Source organism: Microtus pennsylvanicus, chromosome 2 (genome assembly GCF_037038515.1).
Source record: "Microtus pennsylvanicus isolate mMicPen1 chromosome 2, mMicPen1.hap1, whole genome shotgun sequence".
NCBI lineage: Eukaryota > Metazoa > Chordata > Mammalia > Rodentia > Cricetidae > Microtus > Microtus pennsylvanicus.
In genome coordinates, this window is record NC_134580.1 from 99,784,165 (window position 1) to 99,808,552 (window position 24,388).

General features: G+C 42.8%; 3 protein-coding genes across 4 annotated transcripts in view; 2 read left to right on the top strand and 1 right to left on the bottom strand.

Moving 5' to 3' along the window:
- Window positions 1-16,451, top strand: part of Pdia3 (protein disulfide isomerase family A member 3) — a 23,521-nt gene extending 7,070 nt beyond the window's left edge. Inside the window, exons 2-13 of the mRNA XM_075961914.1 lie at window positions 512-590; window positions 3,243-3,360; window positions 5,428-5,535; window positions 8,384-8,513; window positions 10,587-10,703; window positions 10,792-10,917; window positions 11,943-12,125; window positions 12,433-12,541; window positions 13,266-13,394; window positions 14,356-14,435; window positions 14,800-14,857; window positions 15,423-16,451. Of these exons, the coding sequence (XP_075818029.1) occupies window positions 512-590; window positions 3,243-3,360; window positions 5,428-5,535; window positions 8,384-8,513; window positions 10,587-10,703; window positions 10,792-10,917; window positions 11,943-12,125; window positions 12,433-12,541; window positions 13,266-13,394; window positions 14,356-14,435; window positions 14,800-14,857; window positions 15,423-15,536 (1,351 nt within the window). The 3' untranslated portion in view covers window positions 15,537-16,451. The remainder of the gene's footprint in view (window positions 1-511; window positions 591-3,242; window positions 3,361-5,427; window positions 5,536-8,383; window positions 8,514-10,586; window positions 10,704-10,791; window positions 10,918-11,942; window positions 12,126-12,432; window positions 12,542-13,265; window positions 13,395-14,355; window positions 14,436-14,799; window positions 14,858-15,422) is intronic.
- Serf2 (small EDRK-rich factor 2) overlaps window positions 1-24,388 on the top strand; it is a 233,729-nt gene that overhangs the window by 201,731 nt on the left and 7,610 nt on the right. The gene's annotated exons all lie outside the window — the stretch shown is intronic.
- Window positions 17,195-21,025, bottom strand: Ell3 (elongation factor for RNA polymerase II 3). 2 transcript variants are annotated; one of them, XM_075961916.1, is made up of 11 exons: window positions 20,682-21,022; window positions 20,405-20,440; window positions 19,964-20,076; window positions 19,656-19,842; window positions 19,491-19,570; window positions 19,315-19,390; window positions 18,226-18,397; window positions 18,102-18,144; window positions 17,835-18,006; window positions 17,594-17,638; window positions 17,409-17,519 (listed from the first exon to the last, which is right to left on the bottom strand). In XM_075961916.1, the coding sequence occupies exons 1-11, from the start codon at window positions 20,811-20,813 to the stop codon at window positions 17,409-17,411; spliced, it is 1,167 nt and encodes a 388-aa protein (XP_075818031.1). In that variant the 5' UTR covers window positions 20,814-21,022. The 2 variants fall into 2 exon arrangements, with proteins under 2 accessions (XP_075818030.1, XP_075818031.1); XM_075961915.1 differs by having other exon boundaries at window positions 17,195-17,638; window positions 20,682-21,025.

Genomic DNA, 24,388 nt, shown 5'->3' on the forward strand with positions numbered 1-24,388 from the left:
TGATATTGCAGACTAAACAGAATGGGGGTGTTCAAAAAAGAGTGTAGTTCTTGTGAAGAGAATTACCATGTGGGCTGAGCATATTAAACACTCTTAAGAGCCGAGGTGGCTAAGTCAGAGAAAGGTACTTTGCTTCACCTGAAGCATCACCCACTCTACTTAGGAAAACTAAGAGAAGGAGCCTGAGCTTTGGGAGTCTGTTCCTGATTATTTTATTCATAGGTTAATATTTAAAAAGAAATAAAAGCTGTAGACTAAAAAATAATACTCATTATTCAAAATATCAGAAGTCTGGGTTACAGCTTGATATTGAATAATTGGTATAGCATGTCTAAGTCAGTATAAGAGAGGCTGAAAGAATGAAGGTCACAGCCTGGGGATTGTGTATCAAGACCCTTCTTCAAAAAAACAAAACAGTAATATGATTTGAGGTTCTTCTAGATAAGAAGGAAATATGAGTTAAGTTTGTGTTATACAAAGAATCTGACCCCTTTTTTTTTTTTAATAATAGGTGTGGACATTGCAAGAGGCTCGCCCCTGAGTATGAAGCTGCAGCAACTAGATTAAAAGGAATAGTCCCATTAGCAAAGGTGAGCATCAGTGAATTCACCAGAAAGGAATATGAAGTATATGAAGTATTTTTTTATTGCACATATGTGGTCCTGTGTACATATTTTGTGTGAGTCCTTGGGCTTGGCAACAAACCCTTTACATTCTGAGTTTTTTCACTGACCCAAGTGTATAAAACTAGTTGTGTTTTTTTGTTTTTTGGGTTTTGTTTGTTTGTTTGTTTTGGTTGGTTGGAGAGAGGTTGAGTGGCTAAGAGGAGCACTTGACCTCTGTTATGGAGGACATAGATGCTTGGGCAGTGGGTTACAATCATTTGTAACTACACTCCCAGGGGATATGATACTCTGTGCTGGCCTTTGAACCTGTACATATGTGTGCAGCCAGAGCACTCCTACACAAAATAAAACATTAAAGAAGGGTGGGGGAGAATCTCATCGTGGAATCCGCACTGTGTTCTGTTGAGTCACACAGTTTACCCTTTAGTCCGTTCATCTTTTCTTGAAAATATTCATTACCGTGAGTCACTGGTCTGACTCGAGGCCTCTGGCTTCTGCTGCACCACTGATAGCAGGCTCTCACTGGGAATCCTTTTGGCTATCCTGTTGTCCTGTGTTGTGGAGATCCTGATAGCAGGCTCTCACTGGGAATCCTTTTGGCTATCCTGTTGTCCTGTGTTGTGGAGATCCTGCCGTTTTGAACCTGTAGGTTTGTCCCCTTTATGTGCTCCAACAGTTCTGGACCTGGTCGGTAGCTGGGTTGGTCAGCCCTCCTTTAGTTTTCTTTCACCCTCCTTACCTGGGCGAGCTGTCCAGCACTGCCTTAGCTAGATCACCACCCTGTGCAGCCTGCAGCAAGGAGTGGGGCCAGTTCTGCTTCCAGGTCCTCAGATCCGTTCTCCATACTCAAACCACTAGATACTTTTGTTGGTTGGTTTGGTTTGATTTTTAGTTTTTCTTTTAAATTTTGTTTTGGTTGCAGGGGTAGAGGGAGGGTGCAAGGGCAAGAGGGAGGATTGGAGGAGACAGGGAGATGAGTGGGATTAGAATACACAATGTGAAATCCACAAAGAATCAATAAAAGTTAAAAGAACTTTAAACAAAGAAAATAGTAAATGAGAAGTAAGGGCTGACAAAGACAGTAAAGGTATAGATGTAAGGGTGAGAAAGAGTATTGAGTGATCTACCGTGATGATAGTCAGTGATGGGATCAGGAAAAAAGACATGGGCTATCACTGAGTATGTAGTCAAGTGGTTAGTATAAGGTGGATGTTTGTTTTCCATAGAGTTGTAAGTATTAGCTATGGTGGTGACCTGTGATGCGAGCATTAGGGAGGTAGAGACAGAATTAGAAGTTCAAGACTAACCTAAGGGGCTGGAGAGATGGCTCAGAGGTTAAGAGCATTGTCTGCTCTTCCAAAGGTCCTGAGTTCAATTCCCAGCAACCACATGGTGGCTCACAACCATCTGTAATGGAGTCTGGTGCCCTCTTCTGGCCTGCAGGCATACACACAGAATATTGTATAAATAAAGAAATAAATAGATATTTTAAAAAGAAGACTAACCTGAGCTACCTAAGACCCTGTCTCAAACAGGTGAAAATAATAATTAGTAAATTTTGCCATTCTGAAGTAATAAGCTCACAGGTGTTCGATTTTAAAAGCCTTGTCTTGTTTTTTGTTGTTTTGTTTCTGAGATAGGGTTTCTCTATGTTGCTTTGGCTGACAGAGATACACTTGCCTCCACCTCCTGAGTGCTGGGATTAAAGGCATATATCACTACCTCGATATATATTAAAAGTATTTAAAACTATATTAAATCTAGATGTTAAGCAACTTGTCCTAGCAAAAACATCATGTTATAATTTTTGTTTCTTGTGACTGGGGCTTAAAATTATTTAGGAGGCTGTAAACTGTGGGTTTTGTTTTTTTTTGTTTTTGTTTATTTTAATTTTTTATTATTATTATTATTATTTTTTTTTTTTGGTTTTTTGAGACAGGGCTTCCCTGTAGTTTTTAGAGCCTGTCCTGGAACTAGCTCTTGTAGACCAGGCTGGCCTCGAACTCACAGAGATCCGCCTGCCTCTGCCTCCCGAGTGTTGGGATTAAAGGCGTGCGCCACCACTGCTTGGCTGTATTAATTTTCTGAACCTCATTTTACCCATTTCAGTACATAAGAATCAAACCTCAGAATTGTGTAAAGGTTAATCTGTTTCCTATGGTTTTAAACCAATTGTTTGCTTTTATGTAACAATTATCGATGCATTTGCCAATAGACAACTTATTTGTAAAATCAAATTATACCCTGTCCCGGCTAAAAGTGGGCATGCCAAGCACATGCATTTGGTAGTGAATGTTACCGAAGTAAATCACTATTGGGACTGAGAATAGCTCAGTGTTAGAGCACTGGATTTGATCTGCAGCATGAAAAGGAAGGAGGGCATTATTGAAATAAATACATTAATTTTAGAGTTTGCATATGAAGCCAAGAAGCATCTTAGGCAGTTCAGATCTAGTTAGGTAGCACTAATGCGTCTTTAAGGTCTAATGACTTATGGGAAGTGTGCCAAGAAGTATTGATCTTCTATGGGGATAGCCAGTCGTAATGTTTTGGGACTATGAGATCTTACAGCAGGTGCTTAGATAACAAAATAACTCTAGTTTTGTCTACTCTTAGGTGGACTGCACTGCCAACACAAATACCTGTAATAAGTATGGAGTCAGTGGCTACCCAACCCTTAAAATATTTAGAGATGGTGAAGAAGCAGGTGCTTATGATGGGCCTAGGACTGCCGGTAAGGATCTGAATTGCCTGAAACCCAGGCTGGGCTTAAACTTCTTTCTTCGTTTTTATATTTTCAAGACAGGGTTTCACTGTGTAGCTCTGGCTGCTCTGGAACTTAACTATGTAATCCCTGATGGCTTTGAATTTGCAGAGATCAGCCTGCCTCTGCCTCCCAAGTCCTGGGATTAAAGTCATTTACCACTTTTACATGGCTTAGGTTTAAATTCCTGATCCTCTTGCCTCAGTTTTACAAGTAATGGCATTATAGGCATATGCCATCTTCCTTCCTTGAATTATCTTCTGGAAATTGAATTAATGTTTTGTTAAGGTTTTAGGATAGCTGTTACACAGAGAAACACTAACTTGAAAAAAATAAAGAAAAAAGGCTTCAGCATACTTAACAGTCATAAAAGTTGTTCATTTTAGAGGTTATTTTAGGTGACAAAAAGGTTTTCTGTCTAAATGACTTGATTATAAAGTAATATAGAAAATACTTGATAAGCTCAACTAAGCATGTTTTCATTTGATAAGTGTTATCAATTTTATCTACTCTGTAAGATTCTTGAGATAGTTGGTGTTCATATGCAGAACAGTGGTCTTTTTCTGTTATTTGGGTTCTGGTTGATGGAAGGTGAAAGACAGTCATCACTACAAGTGGACTATAGATAGTGAGTGATAAAGTATTTGACTAATAACGTGTAAAGTGTTAGGTTCAGTCCCCCACGCAGCAAAGAAAACTGTCTTGTGCTCATTACAATGGCTACTACTGTTTCTTTATTTAAAAAAAAAAAAAAAAGGTCTGGGTAGTGGGGCATTAACTGGCCTGGAAGATAGTGTAGTAGAGAAAGACTCTCTTGTTTATACCATGATTGAGATAGCCTTAGGCTGGACCAGCAGCATTCACAAAAGAGCATACACACATGTATTGGTGAGGATTTAGAGACATGGGAACCATTGTATGCTGTTGATGGGGATGAAAAGTAATAGAGGTACTGTGGAAGATGATGTGATGATTCCTCCAAAAATTTAAAGCAGAGCTTACCACTGGGTATGATGGTGCACAGCTTTAATCCCAGGATTTGGGAGGCAGAGGCAGGTGGATCTCTGTGAGTTTGAGGCCAACCTGGTCTACAAAGTAAGTTTCAGGACGGCCAGGGCTACACAGAGAAACCCTGTCTCAAAAAAAGAGGTGGGGTGGGGAGGGGGTAAATCATGTAGGAAAACAGCTTAACAAGTATAAATTCTTGTACTCTTTGACTGTGGATCTTACAGCTAAGGTTGTTTATCATGGAATTTTTTCAAAAAAGAAAAGATTAAATGTCTGCCAGTTACTGTGGATTAAATTAATCACAGTATGTAAATTTTTTAAAAAGCACTCTGCAGTTATAACCAAGGATTGAAAGGCTGTCAGGATGGGTCAGTGGTGTACCCACGGCCCACCATAACAATCCGCAGAACCCACATGGTAGAAGACTCACATTCTGCAAGATTTCCTCTTAAAGGGGGGGGATAGAGGTGGCACAGCTCATTATGAATTCAGCACGAATTATTTCTATATACTATGTTAAATAACCAAAAGTACTTGAGTTGGGCATAGTGGTACATCCTTATAGTCTTAGCACTTGGAAGGATTGGGGGAGAAGACAGGAGGTCAAAGCAAGCCTCTGCTCTACAACCTCAGCTCAGAGTAGTTTTATGGGAGGGAAAGGCAGGTGGACATCTGTGAGCTTAGGACACCACCCCATCCCACCCTGCCTTCCTAAAAAGACAAGTGATGTTGGAGTATATAGTGCCGTTTTTAAAGATAAAAGAATGTAATTTTGTGTGTGTGTGCGTGTGTGCTTGTGTGCTTGCTTTAGAAGGATATACCAATTGCTTCTTGGCCTTGTTGGCTAAAATCAAGTAGAAGGATACACAAACTGAAGTTAAACTTTTGTGTATAGAAAAGAAATTGAATGGTTTAGGGATAGGATTGGGGAAAAACTTCATTGAAAATATATATTGTTTTTATGAATTTTGAATCATTCCAATCCTTACCTTCTCAAATTATGTGTCAATGTGATTTTTGTCTTCTAAGATGGAATTGTCAGCCACTTGAAGAAGCAAGCAGGACCAGCTTCAGTTCCTCTCAGGTCTGAGGAAGAATTTAAGAAGTTCATTAGTGATAAAGATGCTTCAGTGGTGGGTAAGTAGCAGGTGTTCACAACATTGATTGGATGTTAAAAACTTCCATGTTTGGGAAAGCCACAAGTTAAAGCAGCTTAGGCAAGCTTGAAGCAGTTAAAAGGTAACTGATAGAACCGAATCAGAAACTATAACAGGGCAAGAAAATTGTGTCTGTGTTTGTATTCTTAGACCATAATAGGAGTGTCATTGGTTCACCTCCTACCCCTACCCCACAGTGCTGGAAATCTAACCTGTCTCCTCACTCCTGCTAGGCAAGTACTCCGCTACTGAGCTATATATTCCTAGTCTGTTCCTTCTTTAACTCTGAGAGCTAAGTCTTTAGCAGGATAATTAAACTAAAATGAGGTTTAAGGCAAGGGGATACAAGTAAATAGTACATTTCCATCTCTATATTCAATTTTTATAGGAAACTTTGTGGTTATTGGTCAAGTTTCTGTTGTTATAAATTCCTGAGGCTGGGTCATGCAAAAGGAAAGAGATTAGTCTTATAGTTGAGGATGTTCAAAACATTGGCACAGAAATTTTTAAATTCTAGTGTAGGTCTCCTAGGTTGCATGTCATGGAAGGAATGCATGCAACAAGGAGAGATTTTATTGTGGACAGGAAGCCAGGAGGTGCCAGGCTTACCAATGCACCCAATTGAAAGAAATTTTGTGGGTGTGTATGGTGTGTATGTGTTAATACACTGAAGTTAAAACCTTGATCCCAGGCAGGCATGGTAGCATACATCTTTAATCCCAGCACTCAGGAGGCAGAGGCTGGGGGATCTCTGAGTTGAGACCAACTTGGTCTACTACAGAGTGAGTTCCAGGACAGTCAGGGCTGCACAGAGAAACTCTGTTTTGAGAAAAACCTTGGCCTCAAATGTGCTAGGCAATTGTTCTGTTGCTGAATTACACACTCTAGCCCTCTGGTTTATGTTTAGGTGTGGCATATAACACACTTGGTTTAAACTAAATTTAGTGGCATATGGTTTTATTTTATTTGTTCATTTGTTTTTTCCAGATAGGGTTTCACTGTAGTTTTAGAGCCTGTCCTGGAACTAGCTCTTGTAGACCAGGCTGGGGCATATGGCTTTAATCTCAGCTTTCAGGAGGTAGAGACAGGCAGGGAACGACAGTGAAAACAGACCTTGTCAAAAAAAAAAACAAAACATGCTAAATGGGGTGGGGAGGGGGGAGTAGTGGCTCATCGCCTTAAATCCCAGCACTCGGGAGGCATAGACAGGAAGATCTCTGTGAGTTTGAGGCCAGCCTGGTCTACAGAGGAAGTTCCAGGACAGGCTCCAAAGCTACACAGAAGCCCTGTTTCAAAAAACAAACCACACACAGAAATACTTATATTTAAATCTGTAACTGATAATTGCATTTGTTAGAGTCTCATAAACAATAAAATATAAAGCTTAGGGCTGGAGAGATAGCTCAGAGGTTAAGAACATTGCCTGCTCTTCCAAAGGTCCTGAGTTCAATTCCCAGCAACCACATGGTGGCTCACAACCATCTGTAATGGGGCCTGGTGCCCTCTACTGGCCTGCAGACATACATACAGACAGAATATTGTATACACAATAAATAAATAAAATATTTAAAAAAAATATATATATATATAAAGCTTATTCTCTGTAGTAGTAGGTATTTTACCATTTAAATTTGGCTTATCTTGATTTAGCTAATTCTGTGTTGCAAAGAATTAACCATGTGTGCTAGAAAAATGGCTTAGTGGGGGGGGCTGGAGAGATGGCTCAGTGGTTAAGAGCACTGCCTGCTCTTCCAAAGGTCCTGAGTTCAATTCCCAGCAACCACATGGTGGCTCACAACCATCTGTAATGAGGTCTGGTGTCCTCTTCTGGCCTGCAGACATACACACAGACAGACTATTGTATACATAATAAATAAATAAATATTTAAAAAAATGGCTTAGTGGTTAAGAGGACTTCCTGCTTGTTCAGAGAGTTTGGGTTCTGTTCCCAGCACACACATTGGGTGATTAACAATACCTGTAATTCTAGCTTCCATCTGGTCTCCTCAAGTACCTGCACCAGATAAGTCATTCACTCACACGAAAATAGATTTATTTATTTGTGTATTTATTTATTTTTTTGTTTTTCAGTACAAGGTTTGACTGTCTAGCTCCAGCTGTCATGGAACTTGCTTTGTAGACCAGGCTGGTCTCAAACTCACAGAGATTCACCTGCCTTTACCTCTGCCTCCCAAGTGCAGAGATTAAAGTCATGCACCATCACCGCCTGGCTTCTTTTTTTCTTAATAATTAACCATAAGGAGCCTTTTATTGATCTATTTAATGTTTTTGAGTATTTTGCTCCCATGTATGTACATGCACCACATGTGTGTTTGCAATCCAAAGAGTGTCGTAAGCCACATGTCTGAACTCTCTGACCTTTAGTCAGGTGGAGCAGGACTCAATCTGTGGGCCCCCACAAGAGAGGTCAGAAGGCATTATGTTATCTGGAACCAGATGGTTGTTGAGCCACTGTTTAGGTGCTGGGAACTGAACCTAGGTCCTTTGGAAGAAGGGCTGGTGCACTTAACCGTTGGACTTCTTCCCCCATTGTTTTCATTTAATACCTGAAGTATTTCTTAAAACTCTTAAGAGGTGAGGAAGTTTGCCAAGATCTGTTCTGGAGAAATTGAAGGAAGACTTCAGTTCTACCAAGCCCTCTCCCTTTCGAGGAGGAAGTCTTAGTGTGAGTGTTATGTCAGATGTCGGAAGCAGCCTGGTCTTAACCTAAAGTACTTTATCCATAACAGACTGAAGGCTTGAACACTAGAAGAATAATGTAAGTCATGGCACTTGGTTATTCTTTGTGTTTGACATTTCCTATACAGGTTTTTTTAGGGATCTATTCAGTGATGGGCACTCCGAGTTCCTAAAAGCAGCCAGCAACTTGAGAGATAACTACCGATTTGCGCACACCAACGTTGAGTCTCTGGTGAAGGAGTACGATGATAATGGAGAGTAAGTGACTAAATTGCATTCTCTTATCTCTTACTGTGAATTTTGGGATCTATGCCCTTTGTGTTGTTACTTAGCTTGTGTTTTGTTTGCAAGGAGTTAATGAGCCCTTCTAGCATAAGTAAGCTCAGTTTAGAAAACCATTGCCTATGAAGGGCAGCTATAAAAGGAGACAGCATATAAACAAATATATGTAGAAATGTCGTATTGCACATTTGCTGTAGAAATATTTTAGGGGGAGTTTTTTCCCTTTTTTGTGGCCTGGGGAAGGTATTAAAAAAGCTATAGGGCCAGGTGGTAGAGGGACATGCCTCTAATCCCAGCACTTGGGAGGCAGAACTCTTGAGGTCAAGGACAGCAAAGGCTACACAGAGAAACCCTGTTGGAAAAACCAAAGGAAAGAAAAGGCTGTATGGGTTGGAGAAATGGTTCAGTGGTTAAGAACTAGTACTGCTCTTACAGAGGACCAGAGTTTAGTTTGAAGCACCCATATCGGGTAGCTTATAACTACCTATTTTAGGGGTTCTGACAGATGTTCTTCTGGCTTCTTTGGGAACCCACATGGGCATGTCACAAAAAAAAAAAAGGCTTCATGGAAGGAGGTAGTTCACTTTTTCTTGAGAAAGGGTCTTGCATTGTAGGTGAAGCTGGACTTGAACTTGTAGCAGTCTTGTCTCTGGACCCTGGACCATGCCCAGAGAGGTGATTCTTAGTAGATGAGATTTTCCCAGTAGAGTATGACAATTAGGTTGAGAATTGTAGATAAGAGCTCAAAAGAGACCTCATCAGTAAAGTGCTTGCCAGCATCCACATAAAAAGCCTAAGTGTGCTGGTGTGTGCCTGTTTTTTTGTTGTTGTTGTTTCAAGACAGGGTTCTCTGTGTGACATTCCTGGCTGTCCTGGAACCCACTTTATAGACCACACTGGCCTCAAACTCACTGAGATTCATCTGCCTCCTAAGTGCTGGGATTAAAGGCATGCACCACCACTGCCTGGCACACCTGTTTTGTTTTTAAATTTAGTATTTTGAGACAGGGTTTCTCTGTGTAGTCCTGACCTGGAATTCTCTCTGTAGACCAGGCTGGCACTGAGCTCAAGAGATAGCCTCTGCTGCTTGAGTGCTAGGGTTAAAGGCATAGACCACAAAACAACAGCAAAATAGAAAAGGCTCTAACAACTTTTTTCGTCAAGTTTATTGCCAACAGTTTAAGTACAAATGGATGATCTTGGTACCACAGATTAGGCAACATAACATTCTCTCCAGCACTAAAGGTGTTTTATCACCTTAATTTTGGGTGTGATCAGTGGATATTAAGGATTTACATCCTGTAATTTATTCTAATAAATGGCTAGAATAATTTTAGTTTAATTCTGTTTTAGTTCTGTGATTCTAATTTTAGTTCTCACTACTGATTTTTAAAGACCAAGTATCAATCTAATCCTTGTAGACTTTGAGTGGTTTTGTTGTGTTTTGTTTTGTTTTATCAGTTCATAATGGAGGGCTGGAGAGATGGCTCCGTGGTTAAGAGCATTGCCTGCTCTTCCAAAGGTCCTGAGTTCAATTCCCGGCAACCACATGTTGGCTCACAACCATCTGTAATGAAGTCTGGTGCCCTCTTCTGGCATTCAGGCATATACACAGGCAGAATATTGTATACATAATAAATAAATAAATATTTGGGGAAAAAAATGGAAAGATTACAGGTGTGCCACAATGCCTGTCTTGTCTCAGTTTTTTCTTTTTTGATACAGGGTAGCCCTGGTTAATGTAGATCAGGCAGGCAGGCCCCACGGAGATCCACCTGCCTCTGCTTTCTGATTTTAATTTCTGGTATTAAAGGTATCTGAGCTTTATTATTTGTTTGTTTATTTGTGAGACAGGGTTTCTCTGTAGCTTTGAAGCCTGTCCTGGAACTAGCTCTTGTAGACCAGGCTGGCCTCGAACTCACAGAGATTCACCTGCCTCTGCTTCCCGAGTGCTGGGATTAAAGGCGCGTATCTGACCTTTAAATGGAGTATAAAAAAGAACTCTACTATCTGATGCTAAGACACCTTGTTGTTGTTTTTTTATTTAAGGGGGATCACTTTATTTCGTCCTTCACATCTTGCTAACAAGTTTGAAGACAAAACAGTGGCATATACTGAACAGAAAATGACCAGTGGCAAGATTAAAAGGTTTATCCAGGACAGCATGTGAGTGCCGCCTTCCTTGTTGCTGTCACTTTAATATTTCCATGATGCAGCTAGAAAATGACAAAGCTAATGGATTATTTCGTTTCAGTTTTGGCATCTGTCCTCATATGACAGAAGACAATAAAGATTTGATACAGGGCAAGGACTTACTTACTGCCTACTATGATGTGGACTATGAAAAGAATGCTAAAGGTTCCAACTATTGGAGAAACAGGTAATAAAATCCATGTTTTCCCTTTATGTAGACATGTTTACCCATTACATGAACAGTTCCAGTTATCTTGTTACCCGGGGGTGTAAGATTAGATGAGAATGGAAAGGTGATGTGGCTTAGTTGGTACAGTGGTTGCCTAGCAGCACAAAGCCCTGGGTTCTGTTCTCTTACCATGTGCTTCCTGGGAATCAAACTCAGATTATCAGACTGAGCCATCTCACCCGTTCCGGCAACACATTTAAAAAAGAAAAATAAACAAAACACAACTGGGTGCAGTAGCACAGGACTGTAGTCCAAGCGTTTAGGAGATAGACAGGACAGTCAGGTTTAAGTTATCCATACTACATACTGAATTTTTGACTAGTCTGGACAGCCTACGATTCTGTCTTTAAAAGAAAAGGGGGAAAGTGGAAAGGAGCACATAGCATTTAAAACTGCATTTAAAGCCATAGGACAACTAACATACACTATGGATGTGAATTCTGTTCTTTACTGTATACACTGACTCCAGGGTATATATTGAAAGGTGTGAGCCTCATCAGTACAGTAAACTTGAAACATTGTTCCCACTTCTTAATAAATTTTCTGGGTGTGTTTCAACCTCATAAATGTTCTTTTCAGGTCAGTTTTTATTCATACAATAGATTTTACAGTTAATAGTGTAGGAAAATTCCTATCAAATGGGTTAGGTGCCACCACCTCTTAAGAGGGAAGGTTACTAAGTCACAAAATTGTAACGTGATCAGTGCCTGGTATTATAAGTTCAAGCTAATTCCAGAAGACTGAATGGATGAATCATAGAACTCTTTGCTTTCTAGCTTCCTGCTTCCTAGTTCCAAAGACTTAGCCTGGCATAAATGATCCACACCTTTATTCCAAGCACTGTGTGAGTTTGAAATCAGCCTGTTCTACATGCTCCAGGACTGCTAGGACTATAGAGATACCTGTCTTTTAGTTTAGGAAAAACTGCTTCATCACACTGTTTTAGTCATGGTACTAATATTTCTCTTACTTATTTCTCACAGGGTGATGATGGTGGCAAAGAAATTCCTTGATGCTGGACACAAACTCAACTTTGCTGTAGCAAGCCGTAAAACCTTTAGCCATGAGCTGTCTGACTTTGGTTTGGAAAGCACTACTGGAGAGGTTCCTGTTGTGGCTATCAGAACTGCTAAAGGAGAGAAGTTTGTCATGCAGGAAGAGTTCTCGTAAGTTATTACTTGGCATTGAATTCAGCTCAGAAAATCATTAAAGCCTAAGCGCTGAGAACTTTAGAAAGAGTAACATTGAGGTAGGGAGAAGTCTCCAGGCTTCCCATCATAGGTACATTAAAGATTGTAATTTCTGCAGAAAGGGTAGCAGCTTGGAATTCTTACATAATGCCACCTCATTAGAAGTAGTGGGTAGAAGCTGGGTAATGGTGGTATGCTGTTGTAATTCCAGCATGCACTTGGGTAGTGGAAGCAGGAGAAAAGAATCATGAGTTCCCATAAGGACCTCTCTTTGCATTTGCAGGCGGGATGGCAAGGCTCTTGAGCGGTTCCTGCAGGATTACTTTGATGGAAACCTAAAGAGATACCTGAAGTCTGAGCCTATCCCAGAGACCAACGATGGGCCTGTCAAGGTGTGTTCCTGTCTTCCTAAATCTTAACGCTGATAGACCTGACCAAAAACTTTACAGACATTTCTTTAATTTGTTTTTGATTTGATGTTTGTTTTTAATACTGGGACTCAAACCCATATTAAGTAAGTATTCTACCACTGAGCTACATCTCCAGCTAAGAACCATTACAGGTCCAAGAGATGACTCCATGTGGAAAGCACTTAATGCAAGGGACCAATTTGATCCCTTGATCCCATATAGCAGTGGAAAGTGGAAGGAGAGAAGAGTATAAACTATAAAGTCCGTATCTATAATATATACACACAATGAGTAAAGATTTTTTTTTGTGGGTTTTTTTTTTTTTTTAATGTGCATTGGTATTTTGTTTGCATGTATGTCTGTAAGGGTGTCAGATCCCAGATCCCTGACTGTAGCTACAGATAGTTCTGAGCTAGGAATTGAATCCAGGTCCTCTGGAAGAGCAATCGATGCTCTCAACCACTGAGCCATCTTTCCCGCCCCATGAGTAAAGTTTTTTAAAAGAAAGAAAACCATTAGGTAGCATTTGTTTTTATTTCCTGTGGCTTCCTAAACATAGTTTGATGGGGTTAGATGTGAGGATAAATTAGCTAATGGGACATAACAACATGTTTACGGGTGTATAAATTTTGTAATGCAAGTTGAGGTGAATTGCTTGTGGATTTATTTTTCTTTTCTTATGACTAGAGAATCTTCTGTGTTCTAGGTTGTGGTAGCAGAAAATTTTGATGACATAGTGAATAATGAAGATAAGGATGTGCTGATTGAATTTTATGCTCCTTGGTGTGGTCACTGTAAGAATCTGGAACCCAAATATAAAGAACTAGGAGAGAAAGTAAGTCTGAACCCTCTATGAATACAAGATTGAGCTGGGATTTATATGTATTTTAAGCATAGACTTAACTAGTTCCTAAGTACTGGTATATTCTTTCCCAGCCATTGTTTACACGTTTGCTCTTGACTGCCCCCTAGCCTATAAAGAAGTTAACAGATAGCCAGCTTAACACAAATCAGGCTCATTCTACAGCATGGTTACAAATGTCTGGGATCATCTGGATTTTGATGATGCTTCTGAATTTGTATAGTCCTTCATTTAAAAAAAAAAAACTTGGTGGTTTTCTTTGTAATGTAATCCAAGCCAGGTAAATTTAAAGGTGGCTGCTTTTCACACTGTTCTTTTGAAGGAGGCAAGCAAGTCTCTCTGCCTCTTTCTCTCTTCCTTCCCCTTTACTCTTCTCTCAATAAACTCCACACCAAAAAGTTTTGTTTTGAGACAGGGTCTAATTGTATAGTCCAGGAGCAGCCTGAGCATGTGCTCAGCCTCCTACTTGGAAGGACTAGTCCTGGCCTTACATATAGTCTTCTGCAAGAACCAGCTCATAAGAGAGAAGCTAGGAGGTTAGGAAGTAAGTCTGTGTTCTTCTCACAATTCTCTAAGTCATAAATCAGTAAGTACCTGATACTGAAAGCTCTACCAGGCTTGCTTCAAACTCTGAGGTCCATCTGCTTTTGGCCCCCAAATGCTAGGATGAAAGGCATGGGCCTCTAGGCCTGGTTTGGTATCAAGTATTTTGAATGATGTTGTGACAACTTTGGCTAGCCTGGAACTTGTGACGGTGCTGTTTCTGTGTCCAGGTGTAGAAGGAATGTGCAGGAATGTGCTTGTGTATTTGAGGCCAGATACACACTTTAGCGCAGACCTGTCTGGGATTTGTGGTAATACCTGTGCCTTAGCTTTTTCAGTACAGATTAAGTTCTTTGTTGTTGACGTTTCTTCTTTTCATTTGTATTAACAGCTCAGCAAAGACCCAAATATTGTTATAGCCAAGATGGATGCCACAGCCAACGATGTGCCTTCTCCATATGAAGTCAAAGGGTATGTTGATGAAAAGGTGTTTGTATTTAGAGATGGAATTTACTTGGTTGCCTAGGCTGGCCTCAAACTCCTGAATTCAGATTAACCCAACTTCAGCCACTTGAGTAGCCACCATAAACCATTCCCTTGCTGGCTATATTTGGGGAAGGTGAATTTCTTAGGTTTCTGCCATTGGTGACCCCAACGCGACTCCCTCAGAATTTTGAGAGCGATAGAGTATAATTTAGGCACTCATGGAAAGCAACATTAGATCAGATTAGAAACCACAAAGAAAAGGGGTCCTTAGAACACTATTGGACAGGTATGGTAGGATCACTCAAACTTGAAGTTGGTGAACTGTTTTTTTTTTTTTCCTTTTTCCTAGTTTTCCTACCATCTACTTCTCACCAGCCAACAAGAAGCTAAATCCAAAGAAGTATGAAGTAAGTGCATTGTCCTATTTCCCTGAAATATACACCCCTTTTTTTTTTCTCCCCCAGACAGGGTTTTGGAGCCTGTCCTGGAACTAGCTCTGTAGACCAGGCTGACCTCGAACTCCCCCTGCCTCTACCTCTGTCTCCCAAGTGCTGGGAGCAAAGACATGTGCCAACACTGCCCGGTCATGCTTTTTATATATATATATATATATATATGATTTGTTTATTTTTATGTGCATTGATATTTTGCCTCTAAGGGTGTCGGACATCTGGAATTGGCATTATATACTGTTGTGAGCTGCCATGTAGGTGGTGGGAATTGAACCTGGGTCCTTTGGAAGAGCAGTCAGTGCGCTTAACCATTAAGCCATCTCTTCAGCCCCCATGCCTAGTTGTTTTATTGGCCTATTTACTTACATTTTATTTGTGGCAATAGATATGTATGTGAAAGTCAGAGGACAGCTTTGAGGAGTTCTACCATTTGGGATCTGGGAGTCAAATTCCAGTAAGCCATCCAACTGGCCATTAACTAGAGTTCTTTAAAAAATTAAAATAACCTTTCTTTTTTCAGGGTGGCCGTGAATTAAATGATTTTATTAGCTATCTACAACGAGAAGCTACAAATCCCCCTATAATTCAAGAGGAAAAACCCAAAAAGAAGAAGAAGGCACAAGAGGACCTCTAAAGCAACAGCCAAATGCACCACACTTTGTAAAAGGACTCTGACACCAGAGATGGCAGAACTATAGGAGAGGACAGAATGGATATACTCTGAATCCTGCTCAATTTTCTCTAAACTGTTTCTTAGCTGCACTGTTTATGAAAATACCAGGACCAGTTTATGTTTGTGGTTTGGGGAGAAGATTATTTGTGTTGGGAAGAATGTTGTGGGGGTGGGAGGGGGAATTGAGTTGGGGGTTATTTTCTAATTTTTTTTGTACATTTGGAAGTGACAATAAATGTGCCCCCTTTATACTGTTGGCTTTTTCCCCTCATGGAATGGAGAATCAGGGTCTCTAAACTGTTACTATAGAGCTTTCATTGATGATAGAAATATTTCATCTGTTGATCATACTGTTCAGTACTTGTAGCTAAGGCAGACATATTGACACACACCTGTAATCCAAACACTACAAGGTCATCCTTGGCTGTGTAGCAGGTTTAAGGCTAGCATCTTAAACTATCTGGGAAAAAATTTAAGGCGTCATAGTACGCTACACTGATCCCTGTAACCTCAGACTGACTAGGTCCAGTTACCATCTCTAAATCTTAATTTCTCAATCTCCTGTAGCCAAGGCTGGCCTTTAACTTAGGCCAGTCCGCCCGGCTCAGCCCCCAGGTACTAAGATTACAGTTGTTTTGCCTTTATTCCTGTCTTGAAGATGGATAACTGCTTATCTTTGCCACAGAGCCAAGCTTTCTGCATGTTCATACCTCCTGCCCAGAAATGCCTCGTCCCAGTGTGACATCAGTATGGGGTTCCATCCAGTTTATTTGAAGAATAATTGATACTGCTGGGTGTATCTCTCCTCAGATCTTTGGGTATAGCCATTAAATTTTGTTCCAGTAAAACGGAAACATATATCACTGGCAAGAACAAGAGCCTACAAGATGTTTTCTTTTGAATGGATTAAAATATGGACTCTCTTTGTAGCTAAATCAGACTCTTGTCCATAATTATAGCTTTCAGCCCAGGGTAATTCTAGATGAAATTGAATGAAATTTATGCCCTGGCAGTGGTGAAGCATGCATCGGCAGCCCGTATATGGCGGCTCTGTGGAACTTGTCCATATTGGATTTCATAGTCTAAGTTGATGAGGATGACTAACTAGGTCTCTTCCTCATAATCCTAGATATATAGCCTTAATTCCCTGTGACTTTCTGATAGGGCCTGATAACAAAATGCACATCTGGATCTTACATAATGTTTTAAGAGCATGTTGGGGTGGGGGAAGGTAGTGTTGTTTAGTGGAGGAGCATGTATCTAGCACAGTAAAGATGACCATAACGCTTGGGCTGGAACATAGGGATTCAGTCTTTCAGCCTCAGAGAAAGTCACATACACAGCACGCATTGGATGATTAAGGTTAATGATCACACAGGACAGAAGCAATTGGTTTTCATTTCAGCCATGTTACAGTATGTGAGTAATGCCAAGCCTTTTCCCTTACATCGAGGTATGCATGACACCAGAAGTTCTCATTTTCTTCCTGCAAGGCTACTTAGTTAAACTCACTTGTCTAATATTCTCAAAGTGTGCGTTGATCTGGAAATGTCATTTTTCAGGATCTGAAAATGACTTAGCTGAAGTAGAGTTGAGGAAGCCAAGCGTCTGCTACTTTTCTAGTCTCCTGGGCACAGCTGAGGAGACTTGACTCCATGCCCACACCCTACAAAATTAACGGCAATAACAAAAACCAAACTGCAAGAACCTAGCATGACTCTCTGCTTGCCACCTTGGATGGAAGGGTCAAAATCAGAAAAGCAGATGTGCTGCTCCACCTTAGAGCTGTGTTGTTCATCACTGGGCACAGGCTCGAAAGGCCTCTGCATGGTTTCAGCTGCCCCTGTTTTTTTCCTCAAACTCCAGGATGAGACCTTTAATGTGGGACAATTTCTGATGCAGGTACTCACAGCGATGCTTCTCCTCTTGGTAGCTTGGATACCGCTGCAGAGAGAAACACTCTTGTAAAAAGGAAAGCGGCTTCCACCTTCCTGCTTACTGCTTGCAGCCTGTCTTACCTTCCTGAACTTCCTATACTCCTGGACTATTTTATCTTCTAGCACCTGAAAGAAAAATGACACTGATTGAAAACTGGGGAAAGGGAAAAGAGGAAAAAGTAAGAAATGGGAATAACTTATGGTTTTATTCTGCCAAATATTATAGGAAGTTTGCTTGTCCCTTTACTTAGTCACTAAACATGCATGTTTGGGGGTAACTAGCAGGAAGATAATGGCCAGTAAAGTAGAACCCTGCCTTTACCTTGTGTTCTGGGGTTCCTCGCTCAAGTCTCTTGATCTCCGCCCCCAGCTCTGTGAACCTTTGGCTGGCAGCCCCAACACGGGCATGCAGAATACGGTATTCAGCATAGTCTGTCTCAAAGTCCTGCTCGTAGGCCTGTTGCTGCTCTGTGCTGTGGATGGCTCCGTATTGCCTATCAGGGAGGTGACACCCTCAATTTCATTGCCCCCAAAACCTTGGCTGCTTACATGTACAGACTTTATGAAACTGGAAGGGTGGGGAACTTACAGGAGATAATCTGGTACCTCCTTGGGGCTTGGGGATTCAGAGGCTAGGAAGGAAGCAGAGAACAAGTAATTATGGGTCTTTTTTTTTTCTTCCACTGGTGTTTATCCTCCTCTCATTAACTCACCTGCTTGATCCGAGGGACTCTGCTCCAGCGTGGAATCTCCATCTTCATCTTGCACCCAGTTTGCTCCCTCTTGGGAGTCCTGATTTGATAGCCCTTGTGGACTTGGGGCAGGAGGCAAAGCTCTGAGCCTCTTTTCCTCTGGTTCTTCAGTGGTTATAGGTGCTGAACGTTTCTGTTGAAAAGAAATGTGTGACATAAACAGCAAGCTAGGAGGTTCTTACTCTTTTGCCAAAAACTGCTATTTCATCAGCTCCTAAATTTTAAGTTTTACCTAACTAACAAAGTATTTTTGAGCTGGGCGAGTGTGACGCATTCCTTTAATCCCCGGCACCCGGGAGGCAGGATCTCTATGAGTTCAAGGCCAGCCAAGTCTACTGAGGGTTTTCAAGGACAGCCAGAGTTATACAGAGAAACCCTATCTCTAAAAAAAACAAAGTATTTTTTGTGCTCTTGTATATTTGCTGGTATGCACCCCATGGAAGACATGGGGTGTCATCCTCTGTCCATTTTTTCCTTATTCTCTTACTAAGCATAAAGCTCTTTTTCCCGGGTTGGCTGGCCAGCAACTCCCATTCCCCGAGTGCTAGAGTTACAGGCACAGGAAGCATTGCCCGCCTTTTACATAGGCGCTGGGGATTCGGACTCAGTCCAGTCCTTATGCTTGCACAGCAAATGCACTTGATAAGCCATCTCTCCAGCCTGCCTTTTTTGTTTTGTTTTTTGGCTTTTTTGAGACCAGGCCTTAGGTTGGTAGTCCAGGCTAGCCTCAAACTCACTATGCTGGGTAACAAAGCATGCCCTTGAACTGATTCTCCTGTCTCTGGAGACCTCTCTTGTAGCATGTGCCAGACTTTATGCTGTACCAGTACTGCATCCACCAAGCTACATCCCTAGCCCTTTAAACTACGCTTTGAAAAGCTCCTGCCTCTCTGGACATGTCGGTGCGTGCCTTTAATCTCAGCACTCAGGAAGCAGGGACAGGTGAATCTCTGAATTTGGGGCCAGCCTGTTCTGCATAAGGAGTTCCAGGCCTACCGGGGCTACACAGTGAGATCCAGTCTCCAAAAGGGGAACAAAGTCCTTGCTCACCTTGTCCAGGCGTTTCAGGTTGGCAGGGGAAGGCGGTGGTTGGTCTGGCTCTCTGTTTGGAAGATAGGTGTGGTTCCTAGAATTTTTGGAAGGAGCGGGAGAGACCAGGGTGAGACATGAGCCTATATTTTACTTAGCATGTAAGGGTGGAGAGCAGACCCAGCCTAGCACAGTACCTCACTTCCCATTGTGCCATGGGATCACTGGAGGATCCTGGGAGTGGCTGTCCGTGGTTGCTTGCCAGTGGGTCAGATACCTGTCAGGGGAAGTTACAGGAGCACTTGGCTCCCTGGACCTGGATGCCCCACCTTATGCTGACTCCCTGCTGTTTCTGGTCTCACCTCTTCTAATGCCATCTGGGGATGGCCTTCAGGAGCATCTCCGGTGTCCTGCCAACTCTCGGACTCTCTGGGATCTTCAGTCAGGTGTTCATGAGCTAACAGTGGGGCTGGGATAGTATCCATGGCTGCCCAAATAGTGAGTCGCTCTCTCGGTGAGCCCAGGCAGTGGAGACAGTTCGACCCAGATCTGGAAATAAGTGGTGGGGAAAACAAAAACAAAAAAGTTGAAGATCTTTTGAACCCTTCTTCACATTCCCCTTCTTCTACTTTCTGCAAACTTCTCTTACCTGTTGTCTGTTTTCTCTTACCTGCCTAAACGTTGGTACACAAGATCCAAGCCGCCACTAGTGCCCTCTTGGCCACACTGGGATACTATGAAGGAGAAGAGGCAGGACCATCCAGGGCCTGGAAGCCTTAGATACTGTGGTAGAAGGAGATGGTAAGCCCCGCTAAGTTGGCCCCTCCTCCCCAAGTCACTCCTCCCCAAACAACTCTAAGACTGAAGACAGATCCCAAGGGGCTCGTTAGCACACCAGGTGCAGCTGGGTCAGAGTTCCCCCAAGAGGCTGAGAATGCACAGCCTCTTGGGACACAGCCCCACCAGCCCCTCACCGTCTTAGGGTTCAGTTCTATAACTTCCACAGACCGTGACCACTGGCGAGCTACGGTCCGGAGCGCACCTTCCCAGAGCCCACGCTTAGGCTCCCTCACCCACCAGAGCTTCCTCACACATCCGGCCCGCAACTTACCCCTCGGTGGCCTTGGAAAGCGATCACAGGCCGTACCTGCAGGAAGAGTCCAACCACCAGCTGAGCACAAAGGAAGCAAAGTCCCCAGGATGGGGCGGGGGCGGAGAGGGGGAGCGGTTCGGGCTGGGGACACCTGCCTGGCGGGCTTCACTTGGAGAGGTGGGAGAGGTTGGAACCTGCGTAAGCCGCTCCTCCCCGTTCCCTTCTCCAGTGCAGCGGGCTGTGGCCGAGGTCTGGTTGGTCGGGAAGGGAAAAAGGGGTTGGGGGCCAGCCGCACCTGTTGCTGCTGACACTCTTGCAGTGCCCGTAGCGCCGCCTCGTTGAGCCTAAGCATCATAAGGCTGGTCCGAGCAGCAGGGGTGAAAAGGAGCCGCATTTTCCCACTCAGAGCTTCTTGGGTCCCCTCCATGGTGCCAAAGTCGCGCACAAACGAACGAGACCACGGGCAAGGGCCACTTCAACCACTTCTGCCGCGCAAGCCTAGGCTGGCACTCCCGCCGTCCGGGTCTGTCCCGCCCTTCACCAGGACCCCGCCCCCGGCACCGCCCCAAAGTTTCCCCAGCCGCGTGGGCGGTGCCTTGTTCTCCCCAGCAGCCTGCCGGGACCCAAGTGGTTTCTTCTTCGTTTGGCTTGGGTAGTCTTTGGCTTTTCTAAGGGTATAGAGTCTGCCTCCGGGGTCTGACCCGTCACGCAGAATCTCATGTTCTGCTTCAGTTTCCCCACTCTTCAGAATCCCGGTCTCTAAGTAAAAAATGAACCTGAAACCACTAGAGGGTTTAAGTCCCACGGGGGAAATGGAGACTAGTCGGTAGGCGGATTGAGTCATTTATGCCCTCAAGGCCCTGAGCCTGAAGAACCCAGAGGAACAGAGAATGGCAGACCTCAATGGGACCAAGTGCAGCGCTTTTCCTTTCTTAGCCACGGTGCTGCGTTTTTTGAGGCGAATCCCAATCCAGTTTCTAACTGGGACTTAATAGAGGTTGTAAAGCCTGGTGGGTGGGTGCCTCAGCAGTCCTGGAAGGCTGGCTGTCTGGGACTGGAGCCTCACCTACCGGTGGGTGGAGATGTGGGGCGTAGTTGGTGGCGAAAAGATTTGCAGGGCAGAAAGCCACAACTCAATCCCAGTTGTCACTTCGTGACATAATAAACGTAAGTGAAAGTGACTAAACCGGCAGCTGGCTCCTTCAAAAAATACTTTCCCCTCCCGTTTGTTTTTTGTAGACAGGGTTTCATTCACTTTGCCATTCACTCTTGCTGAACTCACTAACGATTCCAAGTGCCGGGATTACAAGTGGTAGTCACTAATCCTGACCAGAAAGTGCAATGAAGTAGCAGGCATCTCAGAGCTACAGAGCCTATTGCTTTGAGATCCCAGGACAAATCTCAGACCAGCCCTTCCTGTCTCCACCTGTCCATATTGGGTTATTTCTAAGAATTCCTTATTTCCATTTTCATAACCAGGATCTCGGTTAAATGCTTCAACCTCTATAATTCCAAGTGATCGGAATGCCGTTCATCAAAGCAAATAATTTGTCAAAATTTGTCAACCATTACAATCAAAATATGTCTATATGGGGGAAAATCTGTTATGTTGATTTTTTTAAATCTTTGCAACAAATTGCCAACAGCAGCCACAGGTACATTTACCTATCCACTGGGCCATTCTGTTTCTGGGGAGGACAATTTACCAATTTGATAAACAGTTGTAACTCGCTTCCTTCCTCCTTCCTTTTTTCTTCTTCCTTCCTTCCTTCCTCCTTTCTTTCTTTCTTTCTTTCTTTCTCCTCCTTCTCCCCCTTCCCCCTCCTCCTCCTCCTCCTCCTCCTCCTCCTCTCTTCTTCTTCTTCTTCTTCTTCTTCTTCTTCTTCTTCTTCTTCTTCTTCTTCTTCTTCTTCTTCTTCTTCTTCTTTCTTCTTCTTCTTCTTTTTGAGACAGGGTATCTCTGTATAGCCCTGGCTGGCCCTGGAACTCACTCTGTAGACTACCCTGGCCTCAAGCTCAGAGGTCTGTCTGCCTCTGCCTCCCATATGCTGAGATTAAAGGTTTAGGCCACCACATCTGGTTTAGCAGTTGTAATTTGTATAGCTGATCACCTGGGCTTTCTTTCCTTAAATGATAGCTGGTGCCTTTTGTAGGATTTTTCTAAATTAAACTCTCCTTTGAGACTGGGGCCTGGGGCTCCAGCTCATGGGTAAATTGCTTGCCTAGAATGCATGGGGCCCTTTGTTTGGTGTCCCAGAAAACACACACACACACACACACACACACACACATACATACATAACTGGTCGCTGGTGGTACATTTCTTTTATCCCAGCACTTGGGAGCAGAGTCAGGCGAATCTTCTGTGAGTTCAAGGCCAGCCTGGTCTGCAAGAGCTAGTTTCGGCACAGGTTCCAAAGCTATAGAGAAACCCTGTCTTGAAACACACACACACACACACACACACACACACACACACACACACACACAAAGACTAGAACTCAGGAAAAGTCATATGGTAATGCATATTAGTAGGATGAATTATGCCCAAGTATTGTTCAAGATCAATCTAGACAACATAGTGATATCCTCATTTTAAAAACAACCAAACCGATAAATAATTCAAGAGAGACCAGAACAGTAGGTAACTAAGGAAGATATTTGGAGAATGAAGATAGAGACCTGACATTTGTAGGGTGACCATTGTGAACTTTACCTGTTATTCAGCTTTCACAAAAGGTGTTACCTACATTTTATTCATTCATTCATTCTACAGCGATTTTGAGTACCAGGCACTTACTGAACCCCAGGGATCAAGTAACAGATTCTTGCTTTGGAAATGCCTACATTCTAGAAAGGAGGGAAACACTAGAAATTAATATGAGAAGAAAAGAAAATTAAAAATAACATATAATGTATATTAGTTAACATATAAATAAGGTGGCAAGTGCTTCATAAAACAAAGAAAAGAGAGCAAGTTAAGGGGCTTGGGAGTGGGGAGTGGGGGCTGTGTATTAAGTGATCCATCGTGGGACAGGCATTAAGTGATCCATCGTGGGACAGGCACAGACCATGTGTGTACTCAGTTCCAATCATACCCCTCTCAAAAAAGAAAAGACCACTGAATGGAGAAAGGCAGGTTGTATTCAGCTATGGTGGGACACACCTACCTTGCCAGTTACTGAGGAAACTGAGGCAGGCCTGGAAAACCTGTAACAACTCAGGCAACTTATCTCTAAGACCAGAAAGAACAAAAAGAAATGTGGGTTCATTGGTAACTCTAATAAGAATCCTTTTAGAGCCAGGTAGTAGTGGCACACATGTTTAATCCCAGCACTGGAGAGGTGGATCTCTGTTTGAAGCTAACCTGGTCTACAGAGTGAGCTCAAGGACAGCCAGGGCTACACAGAGAAGTCCTGTCTCAAAACCCAACAACAACAAAACAAAACCAACAAGAATACTTTTGGTGAAATGGTGGGGATGAAAGCCTGACCTGAGGCTGGGGATGCCACTCAGTGGGTGCAGAGCCTGTCAAGCCTGCAGAAAGGCTAGGGTTCACTATTAAATCAACGCTTTGTGAACTGATACGGTAGTACATGCATGTCATTTTGTTTCTTGGGACAGGGTCTTTCTATGTAGCTCTGACTGTCCTGGACCTTGCTCTGTGATCAGGCTGGCCTCAAACTCACAAAGACTGCCTGCTTCTGAGTGCTGAGATTGTGTGGGCCAGGACCACTACACCCAGTGTTGTGATTATAGGTTACCTTTTCAGAGAACCCAGGTGTGATTTCCAGCACACACGGTGTCTTACAACTGCCTGTAATTCTAGTGTCAGGCATCAAACACTCACATGGTATGCATACATGCAGGGAAAGTACTCACATACAAAATAAAATAAAATAGGGGGCTGGAGCCGGGCAGTGGTGGCCACGCCTTTAATCCCAGCACTTGGGAGGCAGAGGCAGGCGGATCTCTATGAGTTCGAGGCCAGCCTGGTCTACA